This window comes from Oenanthe melanoleuca, chromosome 4 (assembly GCF_029582105.1).
Source record: "Oenanthe melanoleuca isolate GR-GAL-2019-014 chromosome 4, OMel1.0, whole genome shotgun sequence".
In the NCBI taxonomy this organism is placed as follows: Eukaryota; Metazoa; Chordata; class Aves; order Passeriformes; family Muscicapidae; genus Oenanthe; species Oenanthe melanoleuca.
In genome coordinates, this window is record NC_079337.1 from 61089695 (window position 1) to 61114389 (window position 24695).

The following is a 24695-nucleotide window of genomic DNA, read 5'->3' on the forward strand; positions in this document are numbered from 1 at the left end:
CTAAGACAAACAGACTTTATATAATCTCATTTGATTTTCCACAACAAATACTGAATCTCTTCACCAGTTTCAAACTAGTCTGACAGGGGTCTCACCTCATGTAATTTTTAAGGCATTGGTCAGCCTTACATGGAAAAATCCTTCAACATATTTGCTGAAAGAAAATTAGTTTAATACTCAACACCTTAGAAAATACTTCCAGGTGAAGTTCCTAAAATATCCTAACCAGAGGATAACATCTGCTGGGAGATGATTGCTGTCTAAGCTCTCAAAGGTGCACCAATATGGACTCTCTTGCACAATAAGAAGAAATAAAAGTATCAGTCTCTCTCAAAGCTATGAGCCTGTCTTGTAGCTGCAGGTAATGCAGATTGAAATCCATGTGGTTCCAAAGGCACATCCATTGAATACTTTGCTTTGTTACTCATTTGTTAAACCAAACACCACTACTTGCAGAGCAGATAGCCTAGGCATGGTTCTCCAGGTGGTCTGACTTACCAGTCAAGAACTTCATAACCTTAAACCATTAAAAACAAATAAACCAACCAACCAAACATTGCAAGACCCATGACGTTAAGTCATGCAACTGATTTAAACACACAGGATTTACACAGGGAAAGGTAATAGTCACAGAGAATATGAAAGAAATATGTGTTAAGTAAGTATTCATAACATCCACCCCCCACTCCAATTAACTTCAAATTACACTAATATTTAGCAAAGGCCAGGTTGATCTTCCAAACAGAAATTCTTGTTAGCTTATGTTTCTTATTCATACAGATAGGAATAAGCTTTTCCCCTTTTCCTGAAGCAACTTCCAATATAACTAACATATTTCAGGTTTTGACTAAAAGATTATTTGACAAGACAATGTAACAATTAATTGTTTTAGGTGTCACACTTACCTATTGACAACTTGATATCTTAAGTTTAAAATTAATTGATGATCTAAATGTCTTCACATTCAACAGCCACATTTCAGAAATTAACGTACTACAAGATGATTTTAGATGACTGTACCTGCTGGCTGGGATAAGAAGGTGGTGGACTATCCATTTTTGTTTCATCTTTCCTTAATGCCCTTTTTCCTAGAGACATTTCCTCCTTTTGAGTCCCTGGTGGTTCACCACTGCTCTCCCCATCTGCTTCTTCATCATCTGCTTCTGAGGAACTGCTGCTAGTACTGCTCACCTGAGGAGACTGGACAACATTAATTCATTAACATTAATGGGGACATGAACAAGGACAAGCATCTCTCCAGTGAGCACATCCAAAAACCAGAAAAAACTAGGACACTAAATGTTGTACCTCATCTTTCAATGCCATGTTTTCGCCACCGCCATTTAGCTCGCTGTGGATTCCATTCATGTTGGCTACAACCTCTGCATCATCATAGTTATTCAGTGGGTAGATATCAGCAAATTTTGCTGATAATGGTGCAACATCATCATCATCGCTACCACTGAGGGGAAAAGAGGCTTAGATAAATCACAGTTATACTGCAAACAGAATACCAAGATGAAATAAAGTTGAGGGCATCCCTTGTATAAATGTTCCAATTAGGAGCCAATGGATGGTCTTCCAAGTTGTTTAACTGAATTTACTTTTTCAAGCAAGTAAAATCAAACAACCTGCCATATAATCCTACTGAATGTAGCAGTCAAATGCCTGAATGACAGATTCGACTGAAAATAAGATTCTCTGCTGGTTTTGTGTAAAACATGTTTCAAACAATGTTTCATGACCAAAAATCTATGGAATTAATAATTCCAGGATATTCATGACCTTTAATTTAATGAAAAAAGCCTTATGCCAATGTCTTCACAGAAACTGCAAAGTGGAAAACTCCACAACATAAAATTTGAGTTTTTCCACACGTTAAATGTCACACCAGTAAAAAGGGAACACTGAACACATCACATTAGCTCTTAAATTTCTCAACAGCAATTAGTTTGAAGATAACTCCATATCTGCAAGCCTTTCAGAATCTGCTCTAAAATACTTAGTGGAATTTTTCTTCCCTTACAGACAGATAGTAAAAGGATGTGCATGTTTAATTACTCACTCCAGGGAAGTGTTGCAAAGATTGGTTAGTTCATGTTGCTACAATAATCCAGAGCTCTTAAACTGTGCACTTTTATCTTGTTGCATTCCATAAAATACTGAGCCAAAATTTAATTACATGATGGTACCATTAGGCATATTTCAAATGTGCAATGAAGAAACACAACATAGCAGATAGTATGAGACATAAAATGGCACTTCCCCAAGGAGCAGTGGTATTTCCCTAAAAATAGGCTTCTTACAGTAAATAATACTTGGATTCAACTGAACTAGTTTCTGAAGAGACAAACTGAACAATTTTTGACATTTCAGAACCAAAATTAGTGAGAGTTTATAGAAATTGCAAAGCACACATTTAAGAATGTGTAGCTGTTTTCAAGTGCTACCCGAATGGGTTCAGAAACCACAGCTCTGTAACAAAATATAAAACCATTGGTGGTAGTAGATAAATGTTTAGAGGAAATGGAACTTAGTGACTGACAGTCACCAGAAACATCCCATACATCTGTACCATCCTCATTCATCACAGCATACAAGCATGGAACACTACAGCAAATTCCCTTGACTCTACCTACAGAAGGTATTTCATTATTTCAGTGTTCCCACCACACAAGCAACTCGAGTTGGGCTTTTTTAAAATATTTCTTTAGAATATCACATAACAGAGGAGACTCTTGGTTAGCTGTACCCATACTGAGTACAAAAGCCAACGCAGCAAGAGCTTTAACTCTTCAGAATTAGGAAAGGCGAGGAAGTCCACCATTAGACTAATGTCTCAAATCTGGTAATGACTTTGACTATAGTATAAGCAATTGGGTGGCAGATACTTGTGACAGGGACAATATTTTTTGATGCAAGACCTATTAACACAGGTTCAACAATACTAAAAGCCATATAATAAAGGCTTTTTTAGGAACTAAAGAAATTCATATGAAATGATGACCCTTCAAAGAAAAGAATGCCAGTTCCCTTGCTCAGTGTAGGAAAATCTGACATTTTAACACAAAGTAGATCGATATCTGATGTCCTTGTAATTGCAAAGCAGGAAAGCACACATACAAAAACTTCTAGCAAAACTGGCAATACAGTATGTTCAGAAATTTTCAGAGATTTGACAGCATCTTTTTTAATACATGTATGTTTTCACAACATACAGCTGCAATTGTGGTCAGCTGAATACAGTACCATTATTAAACAATTTTCTGAAGCAAAACTAGCATTACATAATGATAGCCTGCCAGTGTCATTTGTCCGCCTAAGTTCAATTCACTATAAAAGTTTAAAACAGAAAAAGGAACTTACAAAGTTGGTGCAGAACCGTTATCTGCAAGGATGAGTCTGGGATGTTGCTGAATTGTGATAGGTGAGCTGGAACCCGATCCTGAACTCGCTGAAGACATACTGGGTGGGCGGATCTCAGATAAATAATCCGGAGCAGAATCAATTTGTAGTGGTAACTGGTTAATGTGGATATCATCCGTTATGGGAGAATCCATGATGCCACACGTTAAAATGTGTGAAAGGCTGCAGTCATCACAAGTACATCTGTTCAAGAAGGAAATTACAGATTTTTATGACCTCGTGTAACCAGTATTTACTTAAAATAACCACACTCTTTGTTCCAATACTGTATTTCTTCTTTCCTTGAACAGGAAAGTAATGATTTATTATGATTTCATACTAAAAACATCAGCTCACCTTCTTCTATAATTACAGTTGGGACAGTCAGGCATGCTCAAACGCGATGACAGCATATGTCTCATTGTGTCTGTGAAGTTGTTCTCCCCAGATAGTGCTTTCTTGTTATTAAGCTGAAGTAAATGGTAAAGGCAGTGTTTTATTAGTGCAAGTCTTCCCGTTAAAAATTCAACGGCACATAATGACAAGTTACATAACCAAAAAGGGGTTTTTGGGCAAAATAATTAAAACAGAGTAATTCAGAATAATTTCATTATGGCGCCATTTTGATCACAAAAGAAGGAAGTGCAAAGTTCAAATGACAAACACTTGGCATCAACACTCTTCAAATAAAGTATGTCTCTACTATGAAATAGGAAAGTGGACAACTCCACCTCCTTGACTCATTCATACGTACATCTTGCACGGTATCTCTGCTGATGCATTCTGAACTTGAGCAGTTTTTATCTTGTTTCATGATATGCACAAAAGGACACTGCTGACAAATGGAGAAAGCAAACTGACCCTTAACTTGAAAATAAAAAAAAATTAGGACTAATTTGGTAGCTACAATGGTATAGAGCCAAAAGTAGCTGCCCAAAACAGGACTTGACTGCATTAGTGAAAAAATACAATCCAAATAATCTCCACCTGGCAGAGGTCTAATCCTGAAAGCACCTAATTTCATTAAATACCTACAAGCCTTAGGTTAGACAAGGATGTGCCTAAGCTCCCACTTCTATAGATGCCCGGACCTGATCCTTACCTAAGCAGCCATGTTCTTACAGCTCACTTAAGGCCAATTAGGATCAAGGAAAAAGAGGATTCTTCCTCAAGTCCTCTGAGGAGACCTGTACACCAGATGTTCTGAAGACATGGTTAACACAGGCTTATGTTCCTTATAGGAAAAAGTACTTACTGATGACTGCTTTGAGACATTGCCAATTTAAGCTTATGTTTAAGTTTATTAAAATGTACTATCATACTCTCTCTGGCTCATGACTAGCGTTTCTTTCTGCATACTGGTACAGGAACGGAGAGGTTCTCCATCCAGAGTTGACTCTAGCCGAAGCCCACTGTACTCTTATGGAAAGCATGATGCACACTTGAACACTTCTAGGCTGCAGGAAAGAGTACTGAGTCTTAAACAGCAGTTTTATAATAAGGTAGAAACTTCTACTGGCCCCTCTCTGGTTACAGCTTAAAAAAAGGAACACAGTTCTGCTCAGCCCTTTCCCCAAAAAAACAGATGCAGGAGCTATCTCTGGAGTCTGAGCAGGTGGAATCACCTGCCCTGATACTGAGGCTCACACTCCTGCAGACACATAGGCATATGTTAAACTCCTGAGCACAATATTCCCTACCATGTACCTCCAGACAGCTCCACACTCAATGTATTGGCTGTTTTGGATCCTAATCTAAGGCAGCACAAATTCCCCCTTTTTTTTTTTTGCCACAGATATTTTAAACACCTGGCATTCGGTCCTAAGATGACAGAGTTTATATTTTACCTTTAGTAAATGAGATTACATACTTGTACCTGCTCTTCTCGGATCTCACTTTTCTGTATTTTAGCTGATGAGATTTCGTGCCTGGCATAGTTGCAGAATTAGATTGCACAGAAATAGTACAACATACTACACTTATGTTTGCATCTTACAAATACATGTGTAGCATTAGTGTAACTTAGAATGGTATGAAAAAAAAAATCCTACCTGCTCTTCAATAAAACGCCTCTGTTTAAAAAATTCCCAGTCTTCTTTTAGCATGCGTTGTTTTGTTTTCATTGCCATCTAAAACAGAATTTGAGGAAAACTCATTGATTTAACAATAGAAAACCTACTTTGTTGTCAATTGGCCTGCTTCATTAAACCTAGCTTAGCTATACTACTTTGCAAGTAATTATAGACTTGGTCAATATGCAATGTGGCTTATTTGCTAATAATTTGAGTCACTCAAAAGATTTTATATTCATTTACATAATTTTTCACTTGGATTTTTCCACTGTTACTCTTTATGTTAATATAAATAGTTGCATAATATTTTTAATAAACAGTGATCAGTATTAAACACTCAACATCTCAGATTCACTACAATCCATCAAAATCTAGAGATACTGGACTTATGACAAGGCCTCAGTGTAGGCTCAAGTGTAAACCCTGAAATACTACATGTGGAACTAATCAGCCAAAGAGTCAAAGGAACCAAAAGTAGTGACCCAGACAAACACTACTTATTCCTCAGTATTTTTCATGCCCCTTGATTTATCTAAGGCTGGAAAAATACTTTATAATTACTTGTCTCTCAAATCATAATATCAAATGTACATAGAGTCCATAACTTTTTGTACACAAGTGATATTTTTCTGATTTAGTAAGTAAATTGACTCTGAGGAAACACAAAAGCTTTCATGAACTATAACACAACAAAATGCAAGAACAAAACTCCTACTGTTCTATATTAAAACATCCTAACAGCATTACTTCATCAGTGAGGAAAAAGAACTACCTGGGTTATCATTTATAGCTCTTTTTTTTAGTTACCTACATTATAATCATCATCATAATTTATCACCTTATAGAACATAAAAAATTGCTTCATAAATTAGGTTAGGGAGCCAAAGACCAGTAGGTTACACTATTAACAACATTCTTTTTATCTTCAAAAGCATACTTCCAGAAATTCATACTTGAGAAAAAGTTTAAAGTCCCACTACTAAGCTAAGTAAATTATTGCTACTATCATTATTTAACTTAGGAAGATGAAATTTTAAGCTGGGGATCTGAAGCAGTATTAGATTAAAAAAAAATTTGCCTAATTAATTTCTGAAACTACCAGCATCATATTTTAATTACTCCTGTGAACTTGGATTTCCGTTGATCCAGTGAGAGAACACTAACACCAAAAGCCCAGGTTACCATGTCCATGTGTGTTTTAAAAAATAAGGAAAAAAAAGGTACCCGTGAAATATTCTTAAATCAGACATACAATTTCTTAGACAGACTAAAAGGTACTGCAGAGTGTGTGGCAAGCAGCATCTGAAATTCCATCCTGGATGAACTATCAGCTCCTGAGAACCCTTGAGCTATATTTAAATCCAGCAACACTCACCGGTTTGGGTGCCCTGACACCTGAACCCTCAGCATCAAAGTCAGGCACCTCCATTCACTACACTTTGTAAGAGAAGAGTTTTAATGCCAGAGAATGACATTTAAAACAGCCAGTGCATTAACTGGGAGCTGCCTACCCAAGCCTGCCAAGAAACTGTCACAGCAAACAGCATGGGATAAACCCTGGTACCTGAGCACTAACAGGAACAGGAGCTGACACTCAAGTTTTCCTACTTCCACCTTTGCAGCCTTTCCAATACTTCACATCTATGAGTATCTTAAGTTATTGATTCTATAAATAATAGAAACCCACTTCTCTCCCTCCTTTCTTTTCCCCAGTGAATATTTATTTCACCAGAACAAAGCAGCTGCAATACAAATCACATGAATCATGCCCAAGAACTCTCCTAGGGAGTGAGAGATAAATCCAAATGCCATCAGAAGAAAAAATTTACACTTCCGTCTTGTGCATCTGGACTGAATATGCTATTACCACTGCCCAATGGAGAAGAGAGGGCCACTACCACCCTCTTCCTTCCTTCCTATTTATTTGAGGCTAAGAAGTTTTCAGCTCCATCAGACAAGCAAAACAAACAGGTGAACAAGTAGTTTCCCATTCTGAAATAGATCTAATCATGAAATGAAGCCAGCAGTCTGGTCAGAGCAGAAACATAACATTAACTCATCTGTGAAAACTCTGATGTCCACACATATATCACAAGATGCTTGTTCCTTCCAAATTTTAAAGTCTGTACCAAACCGCACATTTGAGCTTCCCAAATTCCACGCGTGAAATAATTTTCTTGGAATATTTCACTACAAATAATAAAAATAATTCCTCCTATCACAAATTCACAGCACACAAAAATACCAACTGCTTCAATTATCTACACAGCTACCATAAAGACAAAAAACAATTTATGCCCATGCTATTTTGTCTATTAAGTTGACCAGAACTGTAAAAAAATAAAAATCACATATTAATATGGAAAGACAAGAAGGAAGTTAAAAAAAAAAAAACAAAACAACAACAACAACAACAAAACCCACCAAAAAAAACCAACACAAAACAAAAACAAAAAAACAAACCCACATTACTTGTTGAAATAACCCAAGAACTCCTCAGGTAAATGTAATATAAGTTTGGTAAGGAAATCAGGATCAGGATGTACAGAGTGCATACACTGAAAACTCTCCTGTATTCAAGATACTCCAAAGATTTGCCTCAGATTTAACATATGATTAATATAGGCACTGATAGAGACAATTCCTTATTTTAAACTTTATCCCAGAATACAAACATGGTCCAGCAGTGCATTAAGTTATGTCTGTGCATGACACGTTCTTAAACAATTAATACTTGTATTGCTTGCAAGAGCTATTATCTTTTTTTACCAACAAGTAACATAACAAAGTGTAGTGGAGGGCTCATTAATTATGTTTGCTGATGCCCTCTTTTGGGTATAGTTCCATAAGACATAAATGAGAACCATTCTAAATCTCCTTTGCTTTTTAACCTTTCAAACACTACCAATAAAATCTCACAATTTTGTTGAGCCAAGAAGCAAGCTACTAATGAACATGCATTCACTGTTAAGATCCACAGTTTCTATAGTAGCAGGGTTTTCTGATTTCTACCTTGTTGAGAAAAATATCACCAGAAATTCAGGTATGATGGTTATATTGAATAATGTATTTTTGGTCAGAAGAGTATAATCACAGATTATCACCAACATAGGGTTTCAGGCATGACTGCAAAAATGCTTTTAAAATCCTATAAATTAATATAAATATAAATATCAGTATCTTCTTTAAAATTTGATGGCTAAAGTTTTACAATTGTTTCCCCTACATGCCCCCCACTTTTGGTCATTAGGAAGTAAGTCTTCACATTAAATTGACCCAACTGGTAGAACAGTGCCTGTTTGCATAGGATACTGGCTTCACTGAGCAAATTTAAAAAATGCTACAAGACAGGACCTGTGGCAGCTGCACGGTCACTTGATAAAAAGAAATACAGAAAAGTCAGTTAAGAGCTGATTATCAAGTGGTGCAGAACAAACAGAAACCAAGTAAGAATGTGACACCACAGAAATGCCATTTAAAAAAAATAGCTGAATGATGGCAGTGAAGTGGACTCCTTTCTTACTAAAGAGGCAATATCAGACAGCCATGACACCCTGACACCATGGGAAAGATGACTCCTAATAGCACAAAATGTGAGATGATGACATTTTACTCCACTGCAATCAAATATATAGGTGCACAAAAGCAGCCAGACTGAGAGAAAACTTTTTGACTCAAAGCTCACAGATGCAGTCCCCAAATATAGTGCTAACTCTAAAAATAAAATTAGTTATATCCTGTCTCCATCATTAAGGCACTGGAATTAATGGTAAAAGTTCACTTAAATCTTCAAGACGGGGAACAACTTCTAAAGGACATTTACAGTGTACCATAAGACTAAAGTAAGCTTCTCATCTATAGAAGCAACATAGCATTACTTAATCTCAAATTAGTTCTCCATATTCCTATTGCTCATAAAACTTCAAAACAGAAGGAAAGTTCTATACAATTCTTTATCTTCAGTTATTTCCATATTTTTTCTTCTAGATTGAACTAACTCGATTTCCACTCTTTTCATAAGGTGTTTTAAAAAACTTAAGCTTTTTGAGAATGAGACAAAAGCCACAGGAGAAATTTTTGAAGAGTATAAACAACCACTTACAAAATAAACAGATATTTTTCTGAAAATTAAGCTCTCAGCAATGTAGGAGTCAGCACAATAACATGATTATTTTCTGAAACATAGCACAAATTCAGAAGAATAAGCTATCAGATCATAGACTTGATTAAAGGACTGCTTCAGAGATCCAAATATTTAAGCATTGAGACAAGCTGCAGTTCCCATTTTGACAACTGCACAATGATCATCATCACACTGTGGCACACACCATAATTTTTAAAAGCTACCTCTTCCTCTGGATTTCATTTAGCACACTTATTATTTTGAAAGCTTAGGGGGTTTTGTGGAACGGGTTATTTTTATTTCCTGTGGCTCATTTACTGGCTAACATAATTATAAAATGTTCAAAGACCATCTCTAAACAAGAACACAACAATCTCCTTCAACAATTTAAATATGCCATTGTACAAAATCACCACTAAGTCTTGGTAAGTTAATGCTTTCCTATTGTGAACGATTAACATAAAGGAAAAAAAGTTACATTTTCTTGTTTCAACGCCCTGGATAAAAATACCCAAAAAATTAGTCTTCACTGAAGTCCTGCATGTGCTGCTCCTACATAATCAGTCTTGAGACTGTTTGCATGACTCTTACCTGTTCATCAACATAATCATCTATTCTTTTCTGGCATTCAAGCCATGCTTCAGCAACTTGGCCCATTTCCTGTTCCAGCTGATGATACCTTTGTAGCAAGGTACTATACATATCTTCACTACAGGAATCTTGTGTTGTTCCAAGCCTAAAAGTTCAAACAGCACGTGTTATGGAAGAGACATTTCACTGAAAAATCATGCTTTTAAGTTCTGCCAGCCAAAAAGAATGTTGTGAAAATGTGATTATTCATGCACCTAGGCCAACTAAGCTGCTTGTAACAAAAATTGTGTATTTTTAGTAGTTTTCCAAAAACTGTTCAAACCCTGCGTATTCCAATCATCTGTAACCAGCAACAGCAAGAATGTGGGAAGTACCCACATTGCTAGAGCCTCTTTCCATGAACAACCAGATGACAAACTTGTTTGTTCAAATTTTGTTGCTTGATATATTTATCCTTCCAAATTCTATGGGCTAAATATATGTGTTGACTATCCACTGCAGAGTTACATAATAAAAATAAAGCCAGAAGCTTGTTAAGCAGAGCTCTCATGACCAGTGCTAAAAAATTACTAGACAAGTTGGAATTCCAGGTGGGAAATGTGCTGTAGAATGAGGCAAGTGAGATACATGAAGTAATCTACTATCACTTGAGTAGCACAGAATGCAAAACATGGGTATGCCAGTCACTGCTGACTGTCTCTGTGAGGAGCCCCAGAAATAGGAGACAGACTTACCTCCCTTCCTACTGCTGCATCTTGGTACAATAATGCCTCTTAAGTAAATATGCCAACACCCAATACATTGACTTTACAAATAAGACAAAATTCTATTCAGTAATACGTGTTTAAACCACACTAAACTGTAACGACCTGTCAATTGACACAAATAAACTGAAGCTTTACAACATTTTTCTACTCAGTAATTAAACTGTGTGATAATTAGTCACAGAGTTTGTGCAACAAATCAAATCCAGTACCAAAAAAACAAAATTGAAGCATCTCAAAACATGGTATTTTTCCAGTTCCAGCAGTTCAGAGAGGTTTGTTAGATTTTCATTGCAATAGGATGTCAACCCAGCCTCAGAACCACAGTCCTGACACCTGGCAAAGAACTAAGCCCTTAATTTCAACTTGGCAATTAAGCATAACGAAGAGCTGAGCAAACAGACAACTCAGTAAGCACCAGGTTACAGCTGATAGTGTGAATTTGCCAATAAATTCACATTTGCTTTGCTGTTTTTGCACAGAACCTGCAACACAACCACTTAAGAAGGATGCACAAGGAACACTGCACATTAAAACTTGGGCTGTCCATGGGTTGAAGAGTACAAAATGAAGTTTCAAGGGATACAGTGCCTTTAGGATACAAGACCTCCCTAGTATTAGGGCAAACACTGTCAACTCCTGTTACCAGACCACAATTGACTACTTTTTTTAGAACCTCTGTTTCTGGTATTATCTAATTATGTGAAAATCATATGCCTACTATATAAAAACCAGTAGTTTGTTCTCATAACTGCTCCTGACTACTACTATTCTTTCACATAGTAGTTGTGCACAAATTATTTTTAAAAATATGCTCAGGTTAGAAGCAAAATAACTCAATTTTTAAAAATTCATATTAGTAATGCAACAGCATTTACACTTTTTTATTGTAACTCTGAGTAAGGGTAACTTGATACTAGTAAATTTTCTTTCACTCCCCAAGGCAAGTATAAAGTAACAATTTAGTTAATATTTCAGTCCTCTAAACAGAGGTAGAGTATGCTCCTTGACTACAATAAAAAAATATTATAAAGGATAATACATACATAAAATTTTACAAGAATTTCTCACTTTAAAGTAACTGAGATTTCCAAGAAATACCTGTTGACAAACTGTGTGCCAACATTTTTTGACCCGGAACACAACTTTTTGGATAATGGCATTTAACCAAAGCTCTGCAAATATCCTCACCACTGTCCCATCCCATGCTGGGAAGAAAAGGGAACAGAGAAGCCCCAGATATAACTTCATTGGTCACCACATCCCAATAAAGCAGTGTGGTGAATGTAGAAGGCATATCAGAAGCTGCATGTAATCAGAAGCATCTTTACCAAATCAATACTATTTAACCTCTAAGAAACTCTTCATATTGACACATTCATCAGGAAGTACTACCCACTCACCTTTGAAAGGACTGGATTTCCTCAAATACTCATTATGAAAACACATCCTTACGAAATGCTGTGTCTGACTCAGAAGTCCTGCAGACCGATTGACTCCTGCTAAGCCATGGACAGCCCTTACAGCTGGTCTGCAGACTGTGCAGCTGAGCTGCCTCCTAAACAAGCCACAGATGCTGACTGTGTAGCCAAACAAGCTCCAACACATTAAGACCCTGGTTTATCCCAGCAGATGTCCCCTGTCAGCTGTGGAATATTGACTGACACACTTCTCTTGTACCAGCTAAGCAAACTCCATCTCCACAAGGCTGCTGTTTAAACCTCCCTACGTGGACACCTTTTCTAGTCTGACACCAAAGAGCACTAACTACATAGTTGGAAAAAGCCAGAGACACACAAAAAAAAAGCAAAGGATGAAAGAAAGGACAAATACCCAAAATCTAAGTGAAGCTGAGGTGCCAAAATGCCATTACACATTTCTCTTCAGGAAGAGAAAATATTGAGGCCAATGCTCTTTTGTAAAGAGCCTCTGGCAATACTTTCTCTACTGTCCAGAGGGCTAGGCTGATCCCTGCTTTTCCATGTGAGGCTTCTATGATGGAACATTTCTCCACAAATTCCCAGTGGATGTCAGAAACATATGCTTCCCAGAGAAATTAAATTGTGTCACTTTAAGACAGAGAGAACTCCGCAATAAAATCCTAAGAGTTCCATGAATACAAAAAAAAAAAATCTATGTTTATCAAAGAAAAATCAGACATACACTATGTAATCTAGAAATGGGAAGCCTATGCTGAATCTTTCCTATCAAAATATTATTCAGGTCAATCAAACTAGGCAAAACCATAGGTTAATGCTGTTTCACATAAACTACCTATCAAACACAAATGCACTGGAAAAGAAACTCCTGAAGGAAGAGATTCTGATTCCATCCTATTAGTAAGCTTTGAAGGTGGCTGTCACCACAGCGACAGCAGAAAAACAACTTCTGTTGCTCTGACTTTAATTGCAGTAGCACAGAACAGGTGAATGAAATGAAAAATGCTTTTGCTAAAGAAATGACCATAAAGTTCACCAAGACCATTCTCAGCTCTGCAGATAAAGGCAATATAAAGTCAGGATTGCTGGAGTAAAGAGATACAGAAAGGCCCTGTCAAAAAGCATGGACATGATAAAGGATAGTCACAGAAAAGCCACAGATCACTGGAAAAATACACAATTAAACAACATGCTGTGGAACACAGCAACAAAATAAGCTGCTGGGCAGGGGGAGAAAGGCTTTCAATACCAACCCAGTTTCATCTAAACAAATCATGTAACTTATGAGGGACCTGAGTCTTCTTGCTGAGCCTGGCAACAATTCAACCTCTTTGTCTCTTCTTTTTTCCCTTCTAGTATCTACTAGCAAAAGGAAGACTTAATTTTTTTTTTTCTTCATTCACTGTGCACAACATATCTTGTAACAGAATTAGCCAAACTCTCTGGTACCATGGAAAGCTACCCAAGACAATACCTTTAAAACACGTGTACACAGATCATAAACATGTCTTCATCACAAGCAAGACTAAGAGGTCAAACACTTTGGCAGTACACAAATTAGAAGCAGAGCAACCCTACTAACAAAATACACAATTTAATGCCTCAGGAGCTTTAAAGTCATGAGACCTACAAGCACACAGCAAGGGGGTTTCTCCAATGAAAAGATAACTTAAAACTCCAAATTCAATTCTGTGCTCTATGGGAAGTAGAAGGTAATGAGGCTTTAATTTGCTTGTAGAGCTGTAAAAACAGCAGCAATGTCTGATAAATGAAAACAGTTGAAATTGAAAACTATTCAGTCATACCATCAGTATTTACACAGGATGTCGTCATTTTACTGGGTAACCTACAACTAAGCAAATTAGGGTTGTAATTCTTCTGACAAGCAAGTCATGACAGCAGCCTGCTCAATTAACAACACTTTTCAAGAGAGATCCACAAAGATTTTTACCAATTAGATTGTAGCGGCACTTTTTTTTTTTTTAATGCTGAGGTTGCAAACATGGGTATTCATTTCTTCTTGAAACCACAAAACAAAAGTTAAACTCTACCTTAGCTGTGACACCAGTGTTGGCAAGCTATTCTGCAGGAGTGGCTCAGAAAATACCAGATTTTCAAACAGATGCTTGTTGTGCAATTCCCATGTCACCTGAAATTTCTTCAAATGTTCATTTTCCTATAAAGGTAAAACAACCAGAAATAAACCAGAATTAAGGAAAAAAAATCAAAATTCTGTACATGGCAAGAATTTTTTTAAAAGTGTGATGTCCAACCTACAGGCTGTATGAACCAGCTCAGATTTTATGCAGTTTTAATACCCAAACACTCAGAATTGAAGCAATTTTTAATGACATGAATAACCATAGCATGACTCCTTCAAAATTGTCATGAACTTAAGAAAAAAACAGTTAATTAAAAAAAAAAATAAAAAAATCAGCCTACATTATTTGAAGCTCCCATTCATTTCTTCACCAAAAGATACATTTGATGATCTGAACCTGTAATTCTCAGATTTTCTTGTCAAATAATTGGCTATTTATTATTATTTTTCAGTTTTTTGAACTTATCTAGTACAAGACACATATGCAATGTTAACCAATAATCTTTATTTCAAACTGCCATAAAATCAAAGAAACAGTTCTCCTCAACTACAGCTTAAAGAATTATGTTCTCTAAACAGACAATACCAACAGCTTATTTCTCTAGTAAGCAGAACATTTTTCTATTTAAGGTTATTTAACACATAACTGTATGTAATTTAAAGAGCTAAACCTTAAAACTATTATCAATAAAACACAAGAATTCAAAACACATATAATATACTTTTCAAGGCAGCAAATTTTCCTACACATAGGCAGCAGTATGCCAGTTTTCTACACCAGGATCACCCACATAGCAGAATTAAATGCAGGCATTCTGCCTCTCAGATCAGCAAACAGGCCTTAAGCACTATAACCCCAAGCACCCAGAAACACCATTATACTCTGGAATTTTTAAGTTTTGTTAATAACAGTGGGTTAAAAAATAACCCAACCAAACACATTTGTATCAGACCTGGAACAAGACTATTAGCATTTTTAAAAAAAACAATTAAGTTCCAAGTATTACTATTAAAAACGGAGGGTGGTGGGGTTTTTTGAATTGGACAAGACACTTGTACTTTTAAATTTTGAGTATCATGCCTTCAAAATATTTTAAATTTCTATAAAAGGTTAATTTCTCAAGGTTCACTGAGGTTGATTTCTTAAGGAATTTTTGTAGTATGCTGTGAACAAAACAATCAACATTTATCTACAAACTCCTGTGTAGCAGTTTGTGCAGATTATGGTTTATGAGGTTATTCTCACAAAGAAATATCAGGCAAATTTTCTTCTCTAGTCTGTATGCTGTGTACTTGAGGGCCTTTCTGTACTGACCATAGTCTTTCCAAATTGCTGTCAGTAAAATCTGTCAATGCCCTGCATTGGTGGGGCACAATGCTTTAGCTCCTGCTCTTGAAAACAGATGGATTCCTTTGAAAAGAAGGACAAATGTTCATAATTTCATTGAGAAATCAGTTTCTTACAGGTGGAGGTTCAAGGCATTATATGCCTTTCTACAGTACACTACATGCAAAGCTTTCATCCTTAAATGAAAGGCAGTACTAAGTTTAGAGATCTTGGCTGCCCGTTACATGTTTTAGCTAAAAAGATTGCTTCTTCTATAGTGTTCTGGTATCTTGAGAGGAAACATCTATGCACACTGAAAAAGCTAGTGACCCTACTACCTGTACTGAAAGCTCTGACATATGATTCCATTTAATAAAAAGATTATTTAATAAATCTAAGAAATCTATAACAAGAGACAGTATCCAACATTCTCACACTTCAGTTTCTCAAGGTCACACTTGGTAGAAAGATGTTTTCAGTACTGACTGGGATGCAGAAGGAAAAAGACAAGAAAAATATGGCATATTTTGTGTTTTCTTACGTTTTATTTTTAAAAGCGGAGAAGAATTTTATTTTACTTTTAATTTTGTCAGGAAAGGGGTTGACTGGGGAGTTCAAGCATCTTCTGTTTTCTCATGGCCATTATTTCCATCTCCTATACCTACTAGCTTTCATGACCACTAGTTTACAATAATTGCCAGGAAAAAGGTATAAAATGGTTCTTTTCTGATCAGCTGTGAAATTCTGGCACTAATGGGTTTATTATTGGTAGATCTACTTTAAGAGAGCTAAGGGACACTGCAAACTATTCACTTTACAGCTGAACAAGCTGCAACACAAATCGACTTCAAGAGCAACCTTCTCTCAAGCACCTTGTTAGAAACTTAATGACTGCTAAAAGCAGCCAGTAAACAGGAGATAGCAGTGACCCCACATCTGTATCTAAGTGATAAAACCGGGAAAGATAATACAGACAACAGCAAATACAGAGCACTGACAACAAGAAAACCCCATCAGATATGCTCAAGTTTCTTAGAAGAAACGTCTTCCTGCTTTGCCAATTTATTGCCAGTCCTACCTCTAATGAAACCTTTCTTCCTCTCCACTTTATATCCTCACCTATGGCCATCATAGGGTATGTTCCATCTATTTTTTCCTCTCTTTACCCATCCAATCACTTTCACCTAACTGGCAATAAAATCCAAATTCCCTATTTTAAGCCACCTTTTTTTTTATCTCCTTGCACAAAGCTTACACAAGAAAAGGGAAGGACAGGATAAAGACAGTAATGAAAGACACACAAGAAAATATTAATAACAAGATTAATAACCCTCTAAGACCTTAAACAAATAGAATTACAGAATTTGTTTAGGGTATTACTCACCCAATGGACAGTTACCCAAGAAGAAATTTTTAGAGGTTACTGCCTATTTTATACACAAAAATGTAATCCCATGTCTACATCATAACCAGTTGACAAAAACAGCATTTAAGGAAGAACTTTAGAAATAATAAATTACATTGCAGATTAAGTATGAGGCAACATAAACTCCTCCTAGATAGTGAGTAAAAAGTTGAACATGGAAACAACATAAGTGCTACACATAGAAGTTGCTGTCACTTAATCATAGTTGTCAAGAGACCATTAAAGATTAACAGAGAAGTGTTTTCCACATTAGGATATCTAATATTTTGTAGGTCTGCTTAAAGATTTGTTTCACAGTAAGTGCCACAAACAACATCCTGCCTTTTACTTTGTGGAAAAAAAATAATTTCATCAAGCCACCGTAAGAGATGCCTACTCCACACTTCTGAATATTTAACTGTATTTTCACACTCTCCCTGTCTCTAAAGATGAACACAAAAACAACCTTACAATTTACAACCACAGAAGACACCTGAAAGAGCCCAGAAACAACTCTGTCAGTATTAGCCCTGGCAAGCAGGAGCACGAAGGCAGTTTTTTCAGTCTTACCAGAGTAACTAGGAAGGCGCTGATTGTACAGGCTGCCTGACAGAGTGCACTGTACTCTTCAAGTAGGAGTGAGATGAACTGCTGTGCCTGGGGTGGCCCTTCTGTCGCTAATGTTGATGCAACCTTAGATCCCAGGGACAGGTGTCTGAGCAGACGAACCTTCATTTCAAGCACATATTCCCTAGCTTGCTGCTCCAATCGTTGGTAAAGCTGGTATGGATCTCTTTCACAAAGCCTTTATTTTTGGAATATTTGTGACAAAAAAAAAAAAAAAAAAAAAAAAAAAGAGAGAGAGCATATAATCAAGAGTTTTCATTTTCCTAGAAGTCTTTACCAGATACCATTATCTTAATCAAAAAGAACCTCAGCTGGCTCAGGTTTAGAGAACTGCTTTAAATCTCAGAGAACACAGTCCAGTCCCTTACATCTACACTTATAGGACTGAGCTCCTGTGTACCTTCAGGACTAGGATGCCTGCACACCTGAGGAGCAGACTGATTTAGGACTTTACAATTTCGCTTCAACTTGTGAGCGGAAATCTTAACTCTATTTGCACCCTGTAGGCACCCATACTCTTCAGATAAGCTTCTTCAAAACTTCTCCACGTTCTTCTTAACAAGTGACAAATTTGCATGTACAGAAGAAAACTGAACACAATGGCAGCTTTGAACCACTTTAAATAATTCAATTTACTTCTAAAATCCTGTGCATGGAGTTTAAGCATGCACAGAATGCTTGGGTTTTTTACAGCACAGGGAGGTGAGAAGAAGAAATGAATGGGGTAAGCACTTAAGAGTTAGGTGAATAGAAATCTGCAGTCTGCAGCTATCTAATCCATGCTTCTCCCTCACCACTCACAAAACAGTCCTATCATACTGCCTTCAAGTATTCCAACATACAACAGGGACATTACTTGGCACCACTACTTATTCCAACAAAGACAACAAGACACTCCATTTTTCACCAGCTGTGTCTGACAAGAGCCAAGCACAGAAATGGGAATTTCTGCCTTTTAAACAGAGTTACTCAGCCACAGCATGATCTTCTGCATGACACCTAAATGGAGGATTTTTTTTTTTAATCCATTCAATACCTGCATTGACTACCTTTCTAAAAAATTCTGCGTGATATTAGCACTACAGACTGGACACACTGGTGTCTGCCCAAACCGCATCCTTTTTTTATTTTACATTTTATAGACCATAAGCAACTCGAAAGTGAAAAAATAATCCAGCTGGCATTTAAGATTTCCTCCTTTGAGATCCCGGTTCTGTCTTTGTAGTTTAATTTTCTCTCTCAAAAGTGAAAAACAGTTCTGAGTAATGAAAGCTCCTGAGTACATAAGAAAGTTACACAGTGTATGTTCTGACTTCCAAAATTTTTCCATTAAGGAGATGCATAACATCAATAACCATTTTAGCTGTGATTCAGTTTTAATTACCAACACGCTATGCAACATTTAAACATCTTTGATTTCCAAGCCTATATTGCATGTTTTGATCACTTAAATAAATAAAGTGTGACTAATAGGGAGGGACACTATATTACTCTGCTTGTACACAACTCACGTTCGAAACCAAACAGTTTTTTTATAAGTAAAGTGCAATACGCTTATTTAAGTATCTATTAAAGCCAGTTTGGGTGTACAGTCATATTAAGAGCAGCACTTTGTAAAAGATTAATTTCTCTTTCAAATATGTCTTTACCTCACCAGAATTTAGGTTCAACTAGAAATTGCACGTGAGAACTATAACTGGTCAGACTGCTCAGATCTCAGTATATTAAGCACATATGGAACCAAGGAGAACAAAAACTCCTTGACCATACATTAAATTCAAGAGAAACTGAGATGATCCTAATGAAGCCCTTTAAGGTTTGCCACATTATTCTTAAAAGCAAAAAGCCCACCACTGAGGATCTCATCAAGCCCATTTTCACTTCAACAGCTACAAAAGCTACAATTGTGACTTCTGAAATGAGAATGAAATTGGAATCTACCTCATCTTGTGATCCATGTCCAATATAACTTTTTTTTATTTTTATAAAATTTCTTCCAGGTGTTACAGTCACAGTAAGGGGCAAACACTAACTACTACCACTAACTCAGGCTAGCTGCACAAGGTAAGATTTTCACATGGGGCAATTCAAACTTAACATTGTCTTATGAATAAGGCCTTCTGAAGAACAACATTCTGAGATCCTTTCATAATTACACATTTATATTACTATTGCAAACAGCACATGAATTTAATACCTTCCCATGCATTCAAACGAGTATTAAAAAGCCATGAATAAAATGGAAATAATATTCTTTGAAGTAATATACCTATCCACCAGCTCTTTCATTCCTTCTTTATCTGGTACCAATGACTGGTCTTGGTCATCTGCCAAAGGGGTCCCAGCCTGACGATAAATACACCGAACCATGTATCTGACTTCGGACCAGTAATTCTGAAGCTGCTGAGGTTCACGTTCAGGCTCTGCTGAATTTTCTCTGCACGTGAAGACAAAAATAATTATCCTCTATTTGCATGCACCACATAGGTGTATTGATTCCTACTATTCCAGAAAAAGAAGTACATGTGAAAATGCCTAAAATAAAGTATGAAACTGGGTGAATATTGCCATCCAGAAATTACTGTTACTGTCAGACAACCTGCTTCAAGAGTTTAAGCACACACCTACAAACAAGCTACAACACTGCCAAAATCTGACAACAACCACAGTGCTGCTGAGGTTGAGTTCAGCTCTTACCTGCGTTCATTACAGGCCTCACAGTTGCAGGCTATGTCTGAAGGAGAGGAATTGCTCAGATCTGCAGCAGGCACTGTCTGTGCACCAACAGTTATTCTTCCTCCTCCTACAGATTCCTGCTGTGATCCACTGTTTCCAAGAGGCATGTGCAAAAGGAAATCTTGGCTCTGGGAAAAAAAAAAAAAAAAAGAAAAACAAAAAGCTAGCCTTCAGTTTGTAAGGTCTGAGATGTTATTAAGTAGGCAAATATTAAAGCAGTAATTCTTAGTGCTGCATATATTCTGGGAAGACTCAATCAGGCACAAGAATTGTCTTCTAAAAGCCTAATAAATGCAAGAGATGGACAGAGACAACCAGTGATACAGAGCTTCATTTCTAATGACCAAAGTACACTGGTTATAATTATCACTTTTACATACTTCAGCACAAACAATGAACTAAGCTAAAAGAAGGCTTGCATCATCCTCACTTAAATCATAAAGCAGCATTATTTCTTCAGTCTCCATGTAACAGTATGTTTGGCTTCCAAAGTTTAATAATCCCTTCTAGTACAAATCATAACATCTCCTTGTTTGTAACAGCCAGACACAGTATTTCATAGCAATGGATGTCAGAAAGCTGCTCCATTGGAAATGGATCTCCTGTGCACAGTGCTGTTCAATCCTAGCAGATGACACAGACACTTGCCCAAGACTGCTGCTATTTTCATCTCCAGTTTCTCTCCCTTCTCTGTGCTCCAGCCCCAGCACATGCCATGCTTCCCTCCTGCACCCTCACAAGTCTGCCACCAGATTTGCCTGGCACCAGGCACAGACCTCTCTCACAACAGTACCACGACTGAAGGCAGTTTCTTTGTGCCCCAAATCCTGGATCAGGACGCACATAGATAAGAACAAACCTGCATGCAGTTGCTACCAAGCAAGCTAATGACAGCAATAAGAGCTTGAACACAGGAATATCTACAGCCAAACACCTGTACTCTGACTTGCAGTCACTGGTAACAATTTTATTTTTTTTAGCTAATTTTGGCTTTTTTCCCAGCTTGCTTCTCTAATTTGACTAGTAACCTAATTCATATAGTTGCACTTTTATGTCAAGCTTCCCATCTTGGAAAATCTATTTGCTGTCTGCTTTTGAAAACTCTGCTTAAAAAGAGAACAGTTGCCAAAGTAAACAAAAAAAAACCAAAAACAAACAAACAAACAAAAAAAAAATTTCTCTCTCTTCTTTTTTACACCTGAAGTGTAAAAAAAATGCGTAGGAAGCAAATCCTGCCTTCCATGCACACCTATGGCACTGATTTTCTTTACTAAGTAGTTTCTTAAACAGAACTTCAATTTATCTAAAAATTTGACTCAAATGAACCATAATGTGCCTCTGTCTTGCTGTGCATTGAACTCTCAAGGATGTGTTTACCACCATACCACCACTACAATTCCCTTAGATGTAACCTCTTTTGTTGAGTTTACTACACTTGTTACTAGCACCATGATCCGTAAACACAAGCTGTATACAAGTGATATACTCTCAAGTTTTCCTCACAAAAAAGTCCTTAACTATATTTTTAACACAGGCTTAACAACACCCTCTATACAATCTTTCTTGACAGTGACTTACTGAAATAAAAGCGTATATGTGCCTATGGGTGTGTGCACAGCCTGTTAGATCTCTGCAAATAGATGTCAGCTGCAATCTACAGTGCTTCCAATTATCCCAAATGTGTGACTTCCCAGGTCAGTTGTGAAAATTTGGTTCTGCAGTATAACATAGCTTACTTCTAATGAGGTTTTACTGGACCTGTCAATGAACTTGCAGTATCTTCCTGCAACACTAAGCACAGCTCTTATATGAGGTTGAATTCACAACTTAAATATTAGCACCACGTATTAAATTGGTGCTTGCAGTGCTACCAAGACTAGGAAACTGTTACATTTGTGCCATGCAAAGTTGTGCTTCTTTATTAAAAACAGGAAAGAAAAGATAGGAAAACTCAAATCTGCAGGGAGGTGTCAGTGCAAGTGCAGTGACTCAAGAAGCCCACTGAAAGAACAAGGAAAATCCAGACAGTTTACTTCACGAAGAGAGGAAAATGCCATATGATCAGACAGAACTGAAAAACTTTTAATGAGTAAGGTCATGCTGGTAAAAGTAGAAGAAATTGTATACAAGCTGAGGGATAAGGACAAAGCTTGAGATCCAATGAATTAAAAGCAAAAACCTCACTAAAAATCAGATCCAAACCTTGCCCTTCTTAAAACTCCACAACTCAGAACCAGAACTCCTTACTTTTAGAACAACTTTCCTGTTCAGTTTAAACAAAACCAACTCAAAATTGCCTAAAATGTTTTTTACATATTTGCAGTTCCAGTGGTTCCAAAGCACAAAGTGACATGCAGCCCATAATTCAGCATCTTCTCAGTTGACTGAGGTAGTTGAACTTACCACGAGAGACTGCTCTATTGTAGCGTGCCTCTCCTCCTTTTCAACTGTTCTTCGACAGTCTGGACACACCCACAGTGGAAGATGCAGCATATTGTTTGCTTTTGGAGATGTGGAAAGTGCTGTTTTGCTAGAATTTTTTATTCCGCTCTCTGAAAGCGAAGTATCTTTTCGTTCACTTCTACAAAGAAGACAATGCTCGCCAGTTGTATACGGTGCCCTTTGGCCCAAGCCAAAGGTAAATGGTGTCTACAAACAAATGTTTTGATAGACAACTGGTTATTCACAGAATATAAATCAGAAAATGTATTCTGATATTTGAACAAACAATAAAACCCCCAAAAAACAACACACATATTTTACTAGTCATTATAAAATGGTGAATATTTGGAGTGTCCCAAAATCAAACACAATCTCAATATCCATGGGGCAAACTAATCTGACTATTAATACACTTCCATTTAGAAAGAAATATTTTCAAGGAGCATGGTCTACAGTCTTTCCCTCTAAAATATTTTGGCATAGATGTAATAATCTAGTAAGCCAAATTAAAAAGGTATATTTACTTTTACTGTCAACATTTACAGATAAAAAAGAAAAACATCTCCTCTTTGGAGCTCTGTGACACCTCCTTTATATAGGTATTATAATACCACCTGAAACAAAATCACTTTCAGCTAAGCTTACTACAAAACAAAAATTTAAATCAGTTTCAACAAAACAAATCAGTAGAGTCCTAAAATCCACTATCACCTATTGAATCAAGTAGACTTGGCAACTTACAAGGACAGGACAAAAAACCTACATTCTTTTCCAAGATGCTACTGTGAGTAAAACTATGGTTCAGCCATGCAAGTGCTGATTCTTCACCAAGGCTGATAGTCAAAAGCAACTCAAACAGCACAAGACAAAGAGAACGCAACTTTATGAGACGTAAGATTACTGTAACAAAATATCATGTAATGGCAGTCACAGATTTGCCCAATTTTATTCCAACTACTAACTCTGCCTTAATTAGCAACATCTTCTATATAACCATCAAAATAGTTTACTTCTTTCTCAAAGAAAAAGCAAACTTTTAAGTAATTCAAGCATTGCTCTCAATGCTGCTCCAATCTCAATATTAACAAAAAATATAGCTTTAACGATCTTGTAAGGCTAAACTGCACAAGCACAGGTGAACAGTTCTTTAGGGCAAAGGATCAGTTCAAGCTAAACCATAATTCACTCTCTTGTCTTCACAGCAACAACAAATCAGTTCTCTTCTGCTGACATCTAAAGAAAAAGAGCAGAGCATCACAAACTCTGATTTTTGTGTTCTTTGCATTTGTAAAACTGACAGACTCAGCAATATGGAAAGGAGAAAAATTCTAGACATAAATCCAAAAGACACACTGATTTCATCTCCACAAATATCTTCCTATCTTTCCAAAGTCCATGAGAAATTTAACAGATTTAGTAAGAACAGCTCACCTTTTACTCACTACTGCCACTTCTAGAATTTGTACCTAAGCACTAAGGCAGGAAAAAGAAGATAATCGCTCCAGGAGTCTACTGCAGGTTTTTAGAAAACCTTCTCATGCAGGAAGACTCCCTCTGCCAGTTGAAAGGTCAGGACTGACCAACAGATCTCCCAAGGTAGACAATCCTCCTGGCTGACCTGCCCTCAACTGAAGATCTCATTTATGCCTAAAACCCCTGCATG

General features: G+C 36.8%; 1 protein-coding gene across 2 annotated transcripts in view; it reads right to left on the minus strand.

Annotated features, from left to right (window-relative positions):
* Positions 1-24695, minus strand: part of FAM193A (family with sequence similarity 193 member A) — a 75711-nt gene that overhangs the window by 18461 nt on the left and 32555 nt on the right. Inside the window, exons 3-14 of one of the 2 annotated variants that reach the window (XM_056490197.1) lie at positions 22994-23239; positions 20552-20718; positions 20124-20291; positions 17798-18032; positions 14446-14570; positions 10192-10336; positions 5457-5534; positions 4728-4862; positions 3763-3875; positions 3367-3609; positions 1309-1462; positions 1021-1200 (exon numbers count right to left, since the gene is read on the minus strand). In XM_056490197.1, the coding sequence (XP_056346172.1) occupies positions 1021-1200; positions 1309-1462; positions 3367-3609; positions 3763-3875; positions 4728-4862; positions 5457-5534; positions 10192-10336; positions 14446-14570; positions 17798-18032; positions 20124-20291; positions 20552-20718; positions 22994-23239 (1989 nt within the window). The remainder of the gene's footprint in view (positions 1-1020; positions 1201-1308; positions 1463-3366; positions 3610-3762; positions 3876-4727; positions 4863-5456; positions 5535-10191; positions 10337-14445; positions 14571-17797; positions 18033-20123; positions 20292-20551; positions 20719-22993; positions 23240-24695) is intronic. The other variant, XM_056490196.1, reaches the window with a different exon arrangement.